A 14,066-nucleotide genomic window follows, 5' to 3' on the forward strand; every position below is an offset into this window, starting at 1 on the left:
TAAGTAAAATCTGCCCTGTACAAATATTTACTGCTATGAGACGGCTCATTAAATTACAGACTTTTCATATCATATTTCAGGCTGCTGCCTACGTGACAGATACAATATTAGTGGCATCCCCAGAAACATGTTCTACTTATTTGTGAGCAGTGTTATTGTACATAACTATTTATTCCCTTTCAGTTCCATGCTAAAAGTCTCTCACTGAACTGGATGAAGGCTCTTTGTTCATTACAGTGTGCTCCATCTTTACTCTCCATTTTGTCAATATTTTTATTTTGACAGAAGTGGTAAGTTAAAAAAACCCAACAACTTCAGCAAGACATCATTAAAGAAGCAGTACAACAACATTAAATGGGAGAAGAGGAACTAATTAAGAAAATTATGAGCATCCAAGCATGCCTGAGTATGTATATTTCTATTTATACATTGACTGAAATTACTTTGCCAGTCACTTTCTTCTTCAAAGATACAAACACCAATTATGAGGCCAACCTTTACTGACATTCTTACTGAATATTTACCATGAAGAAAAATGTTTGCATTCCTACTGGGTCTCTTAAAGCTAAAAACTGACTCCTTTGTAGGCAAAAGGGATGAAATTCCGCTACTGAAATTCATGGCAGAATTCACAGCAGATTTGAGAGACTTATTTCACTCTAGCAGTTTTGCAATTGATTTCCATGGCAGCAAGATCAGGCCTGTGGTTTACCTTGCTTCCTCTCTGTGTCCCATACAACTTTCTTGCTAGAAGATTATTATGGGTGAACTCCCAGCTACATTATCCCTATTATAACTCTAGATGGAAGAACACATAGCATACTGTCCAAGTCAGAATGAGTGCATCAGTGCAAAAGTCCTTGCCTGTATTATCTAATACCATATGCTTGAAGGGAAGTTTGCTTTGATCTTGCCTCACCCTCTTTTCAGAATTATGTACATTTTTTTCACCTCAGGTTTTTCTTTGGGGCATCTAATCTCTCCCTCCTTTTCCCTGTCTGAGTCTCTAAGATTTATTTCAGAAACAATGTTAAATTAATGACCCAGATTAATTATCTGGGACAAACCATTCCTTTCTTGTAAGGGTGCTAAGGAGAAATGATTTCTCTAGCTTCCAGCAACCTGTCACAGTGGATTTTCTTATTTAAGGAGTTTCTTGAGATCTTTTGTTTCTTGTTGGAGAATTTTGTTATAAATCTTGGGAATTTCTATGTAGTCAAATAGTCAATGGTGCAGCAGTCAGACAGAATTCATGTTTTACATGCACAGGTTCCAAAGCTGCCTGTTAATCAGCCCATAAAAAATTCCAGTCACTATGTATAATTTAAACATCTTCCAAAAACAGAACTCAAGTTTGGGATTCTATTTGTGATCTTCTAGTGTAGCACAACAGCCAATTTTACTTCTTCTATCATTATTCTTAATTAAGATTTCTTTCATAAAATTAGCATTAAAGTGATGTGCTGCAGATGCACAGAAATTGTAATTACTTTAAATAAGTTTTGAAGAAGCAGAAGTATTAAAAAAACAACCTGAACAAACCCTCAGTCTTAATTTAACCATTATGAAGATCTATGACTATTAAGCACTTTTTTCCACACCCACCTGTTTCTCGTTTTTGTCTAAAAGCCAACCTATTTAGTTTAATTTAAGCATCCATGGTAGTCTCTGTACCTACTGCTCGTTAAAAATTATAGCAAGCGGGTTCACATCCAGTACTAATTGTATTTATCAGACTTTACTGGTAAAATTAAAATAAAGTAGGTGTCACGTTTACAGATGTATTGCTTTATTAAGTTTGTCAGATTTTGCACAAAGATGTAATCTCTCTGAAGTTTTTGTCCAATATGTTCTAGCTTGACTTAGCATGTCATTTTGAATTACAGACATTGTCACAGAATGACAGATAAGGTCCCCTGACCTGTCTCGGATTCGACAGAGAAATATGGTTGTCCCTGGAGAATGCTGTAGACAACTTTAGCACTGTTTCCATATGTAGGATCATCAGCATCAGTTGCAGTGACTTGCACAACAAAGGTACCTGCAATGGTAAATAAATAAATAAAAAAGAAAAAACCAAAAAGACACAACAAAAATAAACTTACTTTTTTTTTCAAGAGAGTTTGTGATATAGAAATACACCTAGTTCAGGTCCAGGTCAAATTTGTGGCAAAAAGTTAGAGATATTTTTATTTTGTAGAAATTTCTCTGTTCATAAAAACGATAGATTCAAAATCAAGATGATAGTTGGCTTATTCTCAGTTCATTAAAATACACAGTTATTGCTTGGCTATGTAGTTCCTTCATCATATTTCTCATAAAGAAACCAGAAGTACACCTTTCCCCAGGTATTGAAGGCATTCAGAATTTCAGTCTTGGTCAAGAATAGACTTTTGTAAACTTACTCATGCTTGTAAGGTATTTGACATAGAAATGTAAACCTTTTTTCATGTGTCTTGTAGAGAAAGAAATGGTGTTGAAACCTAGGCAAAGTGTTAACAAACATTAAAAAAAGAGCTTAGGTCTTGGCATTTAAAACAGATTCGTGAATAAAATATTCACACATTAAAATATGAATATTACGTTCTCTCTCCACTAGATGAGATTTTGTCCGTGTGACAAGTCCCATGAATGAGAGGAGAGAGTATGCCCCAAAGTCTTGATTTTCATATTGCCTGAGCTTTATTTTAATCTCATTGTTGATCATAATTAATTAACACTTCTCTCCCTGGATATTATTTCAGATTAGAAATGTGCTTCTTGCAGCTTAACCATTCGTCGCTCTCTGACAAAGAAGTCGAAATAACCTCCATAAGAATCAGAAACAAAGCCCATCAACTTCTCTGGAAAAGACCCAATATTAAAATTGAATTTCAAGAAAGCTATTTATTTTTTATTGATTCCTACAGCTTGATACATTTTAAATCAATAAAAAGATTTCAATGGACTTCAGTGGACTTGGGAGCTCTTTTATTTTGCATTAAAAGAGTAACAAAAGTCATAAGTTAGTGGCATATATTAGAATCAGTGGTGGGCTGACTCAGGTGACAGTTTTCACTCCTGAAGTGTGTACAACCACTTCTGCATCCACCATTTTTCATTTTTCTACCTTCCTGAAATAAAGAATAGTTGCTGAACTGATCCAGGGGTGATATGGACACAGGTGACTGTGGAATAGCATATTTTTACACTGCTACTAAATGATGTTAACAAAGCATACTAAAGTCACACAGAGCTTAGCTCAGATCACTTTCACTGTAGCTAAACTTGATTGCATGAACTTGCATTTTTTGTGGTACGTCAGAGTGGGTTTCACTCAGCCGACATTTCTGATTCCAGCAAACTTTTGTCACTACAGTAGATGCCTGTATTCAGTGCCTGCAAAATTTGGCCCTTTGTTAACTCCTCAGAAAGCACCCAGACCACACACTGAAATAAATTATTAGTTAGCACCTACCAACATCTGACATTTCGGGAATGCTGGCATTGTAAACATCCTTTGTAAACATTGGTTCATTGTCATTGATATCATGGATCTTAATGATGAACTCAGATTCTGGTTCCACTGGTCTTCCAGTCCTTCTGTTTATAGCCTGGGCACGGAGTATGTACACAGGCTTTTCCTCCCTGTCTAGTCTCTTTGTGGCCTGGATGTCACCGGTATTTTCATTGATAATGAAGAGGTCTCCTGCTCCATCTCCAGAAAGGATGTACTTAAGTGATCCATCTCCTTTATCCTGGTCTGAGTGCAGCTGGTGGTAAAATGGAAATAAAAAGAAAAAAAAAAAAAAAAGAAAGGAAAATAAATACTTGGGACACAATTTTAGATACTTTCACTGATACCATGATGCACATTTTACTATTACTAATACCCAGACAAAAGTCTGTACCCTGCTTTTGGGAAATGAGATGATACCACAGTAGTAGTGAATTGATAAAGTTGTGTCTTGATGCCAGAATTGAAATGGGCCACAGTAGTATAAGAAATTGACTGAAGAAAACCCATGAATTGAAGTGGCAGATCACTTTCCCAAGCTAAGCATACATCAATCAGATCTAAATGCTAGCAATGTAGGTGGAATCCTAGGAATATGTAGGACAAAGAGATCCTACAGTGAGAAACCAGTGGATTTGGAAATTGCAGTAAGCAAAGAATTAAAAAGTGGCCAGGTCAGCCACTTTTTGAGTTTAAATTCTGGGTGCTCAGCTCTTACACCGCATGGAGATTATGTAATAAGAGTTCATTCACAGCATAACAACATATTAAATACGTACACATATAACAGATAAACACATTCATTCACAGATGCAGCAAACCAAGAACAGAGGCAGGCAAGCATACTAGCTCACTACAGCACTGGCAGTTTCCTTATCCAAAGGGAGAAGGACCACCCTGAAACATGGTGGGGGCAGTGGAAAGAAGGCAATGACGGTAATTAGCATACAAAGCATGAGCTGCCCAAACTGTCATCTTTTTTCCCCAGGAAATTTCTATGTCTCTTGAAATGCTGCCTCGCACACACACAAGGTATGAATCATTAAATCATACTCTCCTGGCTGTTCCTTTGATAAAGGCTTATTTATCCCCTGGCCTTAAAACCAAAACTAATCAATTACAGTTTCTTTTGTTGTTACTTTATACAAAGTAAACATTTAAAAAATGAAACATTTAAATGGCTTCTAAAGTCAGGGCATAGGTAATGAAATTTATGGGGGGAAAAAAGAATCTATTAGGTAGCGGGTGCCTAGAAATTCTTGATTTCATAGAAAAGACATGTTAATGAGTGAGGAAAACTGGACTTTCTTATCCAGCTCTTTCCTTCTCTTTGCTTGCATACAAGTTAGAAAAAAAAAAACACCCAGTTGACTGCATGGCAAAGTACTTAACATTGTTGGATGGCATACTTTGCAAAAGCAAAAGATTTGTAGGCTGAAAGAATATAGAAAAATCTTCACACAGATTTTACCAGTGGCTGGCTATGCCCCTACCATGCTGGAAGGTCCAGCACGACCAATATGATCAATGTTTTGGGCTTCCTCCAACTTCCTGACAAGATCAGTGTTATGCTGGCAGTCTGCTGACACCCACTCAGTGGCACGGTGTGCTTATGTCTATGGTCTCTGAAGGAAGCATGCTCTGTGCAACAAGTCTGCCTTAAAGAGCAAAACTCTTTGTCACCACATATACCAAAAGTGTCCAATAATACAAAATATCAGAACTGTAGCATGGTTAATCATTAGCAGACATGCTGAGGCGCTCTTAATTTTCTCCCTCAGGGAGATAATGGCCATTCCATGTAATTTGCACAGAGCCCTTTCTCTTGATAATAAGAGTGCCATTAAGGAGCTTGTATGCAGCATTTTTCATAAGCTGATTTCAAAACCCGTCACAAAAGCAGTCAACACCATTTACTCTGTTTCTGGATAACGAACCATAGAAACTTGAAGTTTCCCAGAAGGCTAGTCTTGGAATTTGAAATAGAAATCATGCCTCCTGTGTCCAATTCAGTTGGCCAAACACTCTGCCATAGTGCTTAGAGGAATTATACGATTTACTAGATACAACCTCAAACTCTGACAAGTATCTATTAGATCTGCTTGTTAAGAAGTCAGAAGAGTAGACTACTGTGGGAAGTAATTTCAATAGGTTATTTAAGCATAATTTTCCTCAAAGGCAACCTGCAACAAAAAAAGTGTGAAAAGAATTTTGTCTTTGAAACTGTGTATTTTTTATGATTGTTTCATATCAAAAAGTCTACTTTTGTTTGCCTTGAAAGCCTCTAACTTTGTATGTATCATACTGGGACAAAAACAGCCCTCAGTAAAAGACTACCATTAATTCATATAAATTACGGTATAGTGTTGTTGTGAGACTTGTTGCAGGCTGAACTCCCAAACTCAAATTTTTATCATCATTTTAATTAAACCTGGTTTCAATGAACAAGGTAGCAAAAAAAGGTCACGGTAGAAGAGGTGTTGGAACCACTGGGAATTGTCTTCCATAATGTCCTTTACCTAGCCCAGGTCACCAAGAGAGGTAAAAATGGAAACTTGTGTGATCTTTTCAAGTCAATTTTTTTATGAAATTTCTACTCCCCCTCCACAATTAATCCACCTGTGTAAGATCGACTGTGACTTTAGACATGACAAAGTGTATCTCAGTGCAATGATTCATCAATAATGAGAATGAGGGGATCTTCATCAAATTTGTCTCTCTAGCCCTTTAGCAAAAGCACCAACATTTGAAAATAAATGTTCCCTATGACAAAACCCTTTCCAACTTCAATACCTTTAGTTTTACAGCTTTCCTAAGACATGAAAGAACAAAACAAGTTCTCAGTAGGCCAGGCTCTATATGGATTATTTACTGTGAAAGGAGGGTCATGTCCTACATACCAGTGTATATTACGTAGAGATAAGGCTGGCTGAGTGCCTGCTCTTCAAACCAACCAGGATCTTATAGGGTGTCACCATCTGAGGCCTTAAGAACCTGGTTTACAAAGGGTCTGAAAAGGTATGATTACAATCTCTTTGATTTCAGTAAACTAGGGTAGTTCTCTAACTGCGCATCATAGCGTTTCTGTGGGATAGACCTACATTACAACATCAACTACTTACTTAGTAACTATGCCAAAATATTTTGGATTTTATTCCCTTATTTTCGAGAAAAAAAATTGCTTTCCATATTAGAAAAAACAAGCAGATTTCTGGGAAAGTTTCTCATAGATGATATATCTGTAACATTCACATGTGAGGAAAATATCCCCCAAAATTATATATTATTTTAGATTGTTATCTGTCTTTGACTGCTTGCTAGAAGCATTTTATCCAGGCAAAGATAACAACCTGTTCTATATTTTCTTAAGTGTCAGTTTAACTTAGAAGGAATATTTTGTCTGTGTGACCTATAGGAAGGGGGAAATTTCTCTTGTAGCTCTGTTCAAAAAAAAAAAAAAAGAAAGGAATAAAATTAAATGAGAAACAAATGGTCCAAGTTGAGGCCCAAAGAAGGGCTTAGATGTGAAATGCACTTAAAAATATAATTGATGGTTTTGTATAAAAACTTAACACCATTTTTAGGTTATGAGGACGAAACGAGTGGCAATAACAACTCCCCAAATTCCTTTTAAGTTGTTTTGCACTACTCAGACCTCTTTGCAAAGAAAGTTTGCTGTGATGAGGTATGCATATAAATTATACTGCAGATGCTTTTAGCATGACCAATCCCTGCCAATGCAAGATTATAGCTTCACTCTGTGTGCTAACCTGTGTTGCAAAAGGCTGTCCATTATCCTCTGCATAAAGTTGGTCAGATAAATGGGCTGTGGCAGATAGTCATGGGATAGAATAAAACATCTGGGACATGGTGCTCATGTCATATGGGCTGTATCGTATTACTATTCCTCAAGACAAATTTACTTCATTCAAAGGTTTTTAGGACTTGATGCAAAGGTAAGGTGTTTTATTTCCTTATGAACTCAGTGTTACTCAATGTCATTCATTTTAACTGGTGGCTGAACTGAGCAATATCCTAAAGGTAAGCAAAACTGTGAAGAAGTAAGTCTATGCAATAAAAAGTAAATGCATCAGCAATTGTACTGTATTAATATTATAGTAAATTGATTCATTCAGAATCTAATCTGGACAATTCTGTGAAATCACCCATCAATCACAGGCTAAGGCTGAGGATGAAAGACAAATTAAAGATTTTACTATGCCCTAGGCATACTTTTACTCATTTTACTTTAATACCACTTTTAAGTGAACCATCTGATTTGCATTTAATGACTTACAATCAGATAAAAACTGTCCAGCCTCTGTCTTTCTTTTGCCCCTCCCAAACATCCTGGCCCAAAACATTCAAATATGTTTGCCTGGAACAAGTCTTCTTCATGCCTCCAGGAAAAGGCATTTAAAGTGCATTCGTGACTGAAACATCAGTTGCCTGTATCAGGCATTCTGCTTGTTGTCAGTACATAATTACTTTTAAAAGAGAGTTGGTTTTCAAGGGGGTTTCATGGTTTATGTTGGGCTTTTTGTTTTTTTGGTTGGTTTTGTTTTACAAATTAGCCACAATTTGGAGTAACCTCATTCTTCACAGTGTCTCTGGCAGAGCCCTACTGAAGTCCAAAGGGCAATGGCAATGGGATATCTTCAGCATGACAAAAAGCAAAAGAGAAGTGAAAGCAGTGCTCAAAGTATTTGCACCATAAGACTTTATTTTTTAAGTTTTTTTTTTTAATTATTTCCAAGGTGGATAGATTTATAGCATTTGTGTTCATCTCCAATAGATAGTACTGCTTCTTTTTAAAACAAAATTCCAGGAAAATTTTTTGCTCCATTTAGTGACTCTGTGCTGAAAAGAAAATGCCATTGGGTTTGCACATTAGGTAATAAGTGTTTATGTAAATTTTGCTGAAGTTTAAGCAAAAACTTCTTCCTAGTGCACAAAAAATAACCCCAAAACACTATATATGTGTTCCATATACCTACATATACACACACTAGATCATGTATCATCAGGGCAAATACCTACACAAATCATTTATTTCAAGCCATAAAAGATAAATTAAAAAAAAAAAAAAAAAAATTTGATAAGGTCCACAGGGATATCTAGCAACACCAAAAGTGACAGATTTCTTATGGACATGTGTACCATGTTCTTACGGCATCAATTATGCTAAACTCTATGCTTAAAGAAGAAAAAAGTGCAATAGGCTGTTATTTGAAGAAAATGTTGCTCTGTTGCTCTGGTGATAAAAAAGGATCTTGTTGCCCAGATTAGATGTGATGTTCTTGTACCAGCATTATTTTTCTGTTTTAAGAACTTCCTCCCACATAAATACACTCATCTTCATCCAGCATTTAAAGACAATAATTCATATGCTTTTATTTTTCTTTGCTGGGCTACCAGCCTATATGCAGTCTTTGCTTGCAAAATAGGAACTTCTGAGTCCTCAGCTGGAATCCTGTTTACAAGCCCACTCTCCTGTTTTCAAGTCAAGTGGATTCCAAAAAGAGCCAGTGAAGAAGAGGCCAGCTATGAAGGGCTGATGATGCTAGTCATTTTTCTGTAATTGCTGCATTTCAATTGGCCTTCCTTTTGTATCAGTGGACACAGGTCTTTGTTAATATATAATGATGTTAATATTCTCCAATCTCTATTAGAACTGAGTACAAACATTTGCCATTTTCACTGCCATATCAAACTAGCTTATTCCTGTCTAAACCACTCAGGTTTTTCTCCTTCTCCTGATATTTCTAATTTATGACCATTCATCACATACCAGATTTTTTTTTTAAATAACTCTTATCTCATGCATTTTTCTTCCTGTGTTTATTCCTTCAGTCATAAGATCACCCTTTTTTCCCAGTAGGATATTCTGGTTAGCTATAAAAGGTAAAATTCAGTACTGATGTCAAGAATGCAACACTGAATCTGTAAAAAAATTAAAGAAATAGAGCACTGAAGAATTACTGAGGTTATAGCAGATTGCTGCGTTTTGGGTATTGGTTTCTTTGGAGCTACTAGAAAATGTAATATGTCCTATTTTTATTGTTCTTTTTTGGTCTATAAAAGTTTGCATAGCAGAACCAGAAATAATTTAAATCCTGGTACTTCACGTGTAGAAGCTTATTAATATAATAATAATTACAGATTGTGATTTATAAAAAGTCCATACTGCAAGCTATTTTGTTTAAGAAAACCGTATCATCCCTGATTGTTTGGAATCAGGTAGATTAGAGGAAAAACTCAGTAAAAATTGAAATAACAATAAATAAAAAAAGCTTGTAAAGGATATAGGAATCTGATACATGGTCTATTAAAATGTAAATCAAAAGTTTTATTAAGATAGCTATCTCAATGTATAACAAGCAAAAGGTAAAACAGTAATACTCCACAAAGGCCACCTTTAACCTAAGCACTGTTTTTTAGCTCTAACCCTAAGGTTTTTAGACAAAAAAGCAAGTAGTGAGATTTAAGGAGAAAAACAATGCTAAAATTGCACCTACTGCAAATGGTGAAAAAACCCTAGATGTCAGATAGAACTGTTCAGTAACAGCAGTATCATCTGCAAAAGAGAATGTCTTGTTATCAATAACATGAGGAATTAAAAAAAAAAAAGTAAAATAATTAAAAAACAGTAGGGTGATGTTCTGTCTCTTTCTGGAGAGCATCAAAATGTCAGAAAACGTTCTCATTCATTCTCAAAGTAGCAGTGCCAATCTATTCCCTGTAAATAAATGACATGAATAGAAGCTAAGAACAGTTTTGTGCTGCTGACCAAGCTTCAGAAAATGAATGGACCAAAAAGCAATAAGCATATTTTAAGATTCAGAAGTAACCAGGTACTCAAAAGGTAAACTGAGAATAAACGGTAATGGTATCTGATCTAAAACCAAACTAACAGAGCATGTGAAATGCACAATAATCAGAATCTAGTGTGCTGGAGTGAGAAAAAAAAAACAAAAAAAAAAAAAGAGGAGTAAGAAATAGAGTATAAAGGGCAATGGAATAAGAATTTGCCTTTAGACAAGAGGCAAAATGCTCTCACTCTGGAGCCTGCAGGCTGACACCCTCCAGGCAGACTGGAAGGCTCCTTTTATTCTCTTTTTTGTGATGGCCATTATGTGAGGCAACATGGCTTGAGATAGACAGCAGAAACAGTCTGGTTGATGCTGTGATCCTTGGTTTATGGAATAGGCTGTCCAAACAGTAGTCAGGAACCTGTTGTTCTAGTTCAAATGTCTGAAGCTAAGAATAAACACCCATACTTCGGTGACCCACACCTTTATTGCACACCCTTCAAAATCACAAATGGGTTTTCTAACCTGAAGTGCAAACATGCAGCCACAGCTAATCAGCTCTGCAAAAAAATTCAATCGGAAAGTGTCAATCCTTTCAACATAGCCTAGGGCCTACCAACTCTTTCCCCTTGAGCTCCCCAGCTGCTGCTGCTCTTCCCTGTGATTAAACAGGGACAATGAACAGGTCCTGCAGGTCCTGCACTGCAGTACATCTGACTAGAAAGGTCCCTTATTCTATTGGCCCTTCTCTCTAGAAGCAGCTTGTTATCAGATCTTAATGAATATATAGCAAAGCTGCAGACTAGGTGAAGGTGCCTCCATGTTCTCCCAAGCTAAGTGCTGCTCAGCTCTTCTGTGCTAATGTAGTTTTATTTGTTCCTCTTCCTATTATCTCTAAGCACAATTACTGTAGGAATTTACAAAGTTTGCCTTTACAAAGACAAACAGGTCTTTAATTTAGAAGTCACAAGAGACCGTGCTGTCAAGTCTGATCTCTATACATACGGGCCCTTGAATTTCATATTCTTTCATCAAACTTCCTGTTTTTCTTTGAATTCCTGTATAACAGTAAGAAAGACAGTCTTCCTTTTAGACTCTAAGGAAATCAAAACAATTCTGCCTCCAAGTAATAACTTACCTCCCTCAAAAAAATAAAAAAATCCTTAGCTGTAAATGGAATTTTCCCAGTTTTACTTACAGCAGTTCCGTTTCATTATGTCTTTGTCCGAAAGATCAAAGAGCCCTATCCAGCTAAACAGTAGTGATTGTAACAAAAGAGCATTGCACAGACTTCTGCAATTACCCTCACAAAAGCCTGGACATCTGGTCATTCTCTTAGGAAAGGCCAAAACAGTTTAAAAAACCTGTTTTATGCTTTTTGGTCCATCTATTTTAGCACCTGGCACTTGTCATACTGACCATCACCAACACTTTTTGTCAGTTTTTAAACTGTGGTGGCAACAGTACCTGGTAACCATGAGGACTGCTTTTAGTTGAGGCATCAGCATTTACTCACTAAAAAGCGTAAAGGACATAGCCACCCCTAGACTTGTCACACCTGAGCTCAGGTACTGTGAAAACTTACATCAATAGCTGAGCAGAAAATTAGGAGAGATTAAAAATTACTGTTTTACCTAGTGTATACATTTCAGTGATCAAGAATGAAAGTTCAGGCCTTTGAATTCTTGAAAGCCATAAAAAGATGTATAAGTAATTTTGTTTTAGGAGACAGACTTTCTCTTCATTGCAGATTTACCATTGTAACTGAATAGGCAGTCTTTGGATTCAAGAGTCTTGAAGGCTAAATGGGTCTGAGGAGTCATCACTGATGATTTTCTTGGTCTGAAAAAAAGACTACTGAGGAGTGAAGTGTGTCTTCTTTGACAAAACCAGGGATATGCAAGGGAAAGATTGGCTTGTAGCCACAAATGCAGGACTGGCAGGTTTTAATATTGTCTCTATCACAGTCTTCCTGTCTGATCTTAGACAGATCACTATGTGATGCTTCTACATTCTCCCTGCAGTAAAATGTGAGTTGTTAACAACATCCAGTTCTGTATGAAATGATTATAACATGATTTGTGAGCCTTGGGCGTAATTTGTTCTGTTAGTTTGTGGAAAGACTGAGGATGGTTTAACTGGAGTAAAGATTAGCAATACTGTGGCATTGCCACAGCCTGCTGGATTTAGAGATGGAGAGGGAGACCGGGGGTGGGGGAAGAGCTACTCCTAAACCAGCTGCAATGCTAGAAAATCTAATTGCTCTCAGGTTTTTATTACTATCCACAAGCTGAAGGTTACTGTCACCACAGGTTAGCTAAGGGATAAGGTAGATGGGGGAGTTTCTTCCCTCTAGGGCTGACTGTATTAGCTCAAATAACATTCTAAGGTATCTTAAGACTTTCTGGTAAAATGAAAAGGAATGTATGTGCTTTCATTCTTAGCGAGTAATCTGTGGAGTTAAGGAAAATTAAGTGCTTAACTTATAATTATTTTCAATTGGAAAACGATGAATCCCTAAAGGGACACATGCTTCTCAGGGAACTCTCTACCCTAAAGCCCCATTTTTCAGTGAGAATTGTGTAACTAATTCAAGAGCACTAAGTTTCATTATAGCTTTCTTCCAAAGTCAGAGTGAAAAAGTTCCAGTATCTTGATACCCTTGTACATCTGTAAGACACGTATGTACACAGGAAAAGCTACCTACAGCATAGTTAACGTACCTCTACTTTTTAAGCTCACTAATTCATATATAAACTATGTCTCATTTTTCTTTTTTACAAGAAAAGATACTGATTGAGCCAAAAGGCCCACATGTATGTCTCATCTTTTATAAATTATACAGGGGGAAAAAAAAAAGTCATCATATGAGTTTTTTTGTGTACCCAGCAATTTTATGGCAGAATACATTTGTGGGTTTGATATAAATATTTTTTATTTATTTTTAAGATCTTCAGCTGACTATATTGGGACTTGTGTCTTCTACTGCATTACTCAGCCATAAAGGGAACTCACCCATCAGTAGATGACAGCAGGTATTCTACTGAGATTAGAAGAAAACATTTTTTTTTTCAGAAAAGAGTACATTCAACAAACATGCACTTCTATAATTAATAATTTATTTTAGTATATGTCCCTTAATCTCGAAATTGCATGATGCACACGGTTAGTGAAATCAGCCTCTATTATGTGCCCAGCTTTGATTACTTTTGATTTCTCAGGGAATTTACCCAGGGACAGTTGCTTACTTTTTCATCACCGACAAAGTGTTTTCTTTGGACTCATGAACTTTCAAAAATGCTTCAAAATTATATGGTAGGGAAATACAGCACCTAAAATAAGGTATATCCACAAATAAATTTTTAATTCTGTGAAAACCTCTATTTTCCTGTGGGGGTAGAGAAGAATATATCTTAAAGATGAACTAGGAAAACAAAACAAAACAAAACAAAACAACAACAACAAAAAAACCTCCTTGGCCTAATATCCAGAAATGTTTTTAGTGGGATATAGTTGAATAAAACATCAGGCTTCTTCAGCAAGTAACAGCTTCTGACTGCTCCCTGATGGATGTGCTTGAAAGCAAATGCTCATTCTTTGCTTACTGACAAAGGTGACCCTTTGATATTCTGAGCACTTGATGCTGACAATCAAATCCTGAAATCAGTATGAATTTTATATGCTACTTAAGAGTGTGTGTGGCAGGCAGGAAAGTAGGGGGATGGAGAAGGGAGGATACAGACAAACAAATGATCACC

The 14,066-nt window shown here is 36.4% G+C and overlaps 1 protein-coding gene across 3 annotated transcripts in view; it reads right to left on the minus strand.

Moving 5' to 3' along the window:
* LOC136008388 (cadherin-6) overlaps window positions 1-14,066 on the minus strand; it is a 104,209-nt gene that overhangs the window by 26,499 nt on the left and 63,644 nt on the right. For all 3 annotated transcript variants that reach the window (XM_065667555.1, XM_065667556.1, XM_065667557.1), the window contains 2 exons: window positions 3,458-3,752; window positions 1,922-2,041 (listed from right to left, as the gene is read on the minus strand). In XM_065667555.1, the coding sequence (XP_065523627.1) occupies window positions 1,922-2,041; window positions 3,458-3,752 (415 nt within the window). The remainder of the gene's footprint in view (window positions 1-1,921; window positions 2,042-3,457; window positions 3,753-14,066) is intronic.

This window comes from Lathamus discolor, chromosome 2 (genome assembly GCF_037157495.1).
Source record: "Lathamus discolor isolate bLatDis1 chromosome 2, bLatDis1.hap1, whole genome shotgun sequence".
Lineage (NCBI taxonomy): Eukaryota > Metazoa > Chordata > Aves > Psittaciformes > Psittacidae > Lathamus > Lathamus discolor.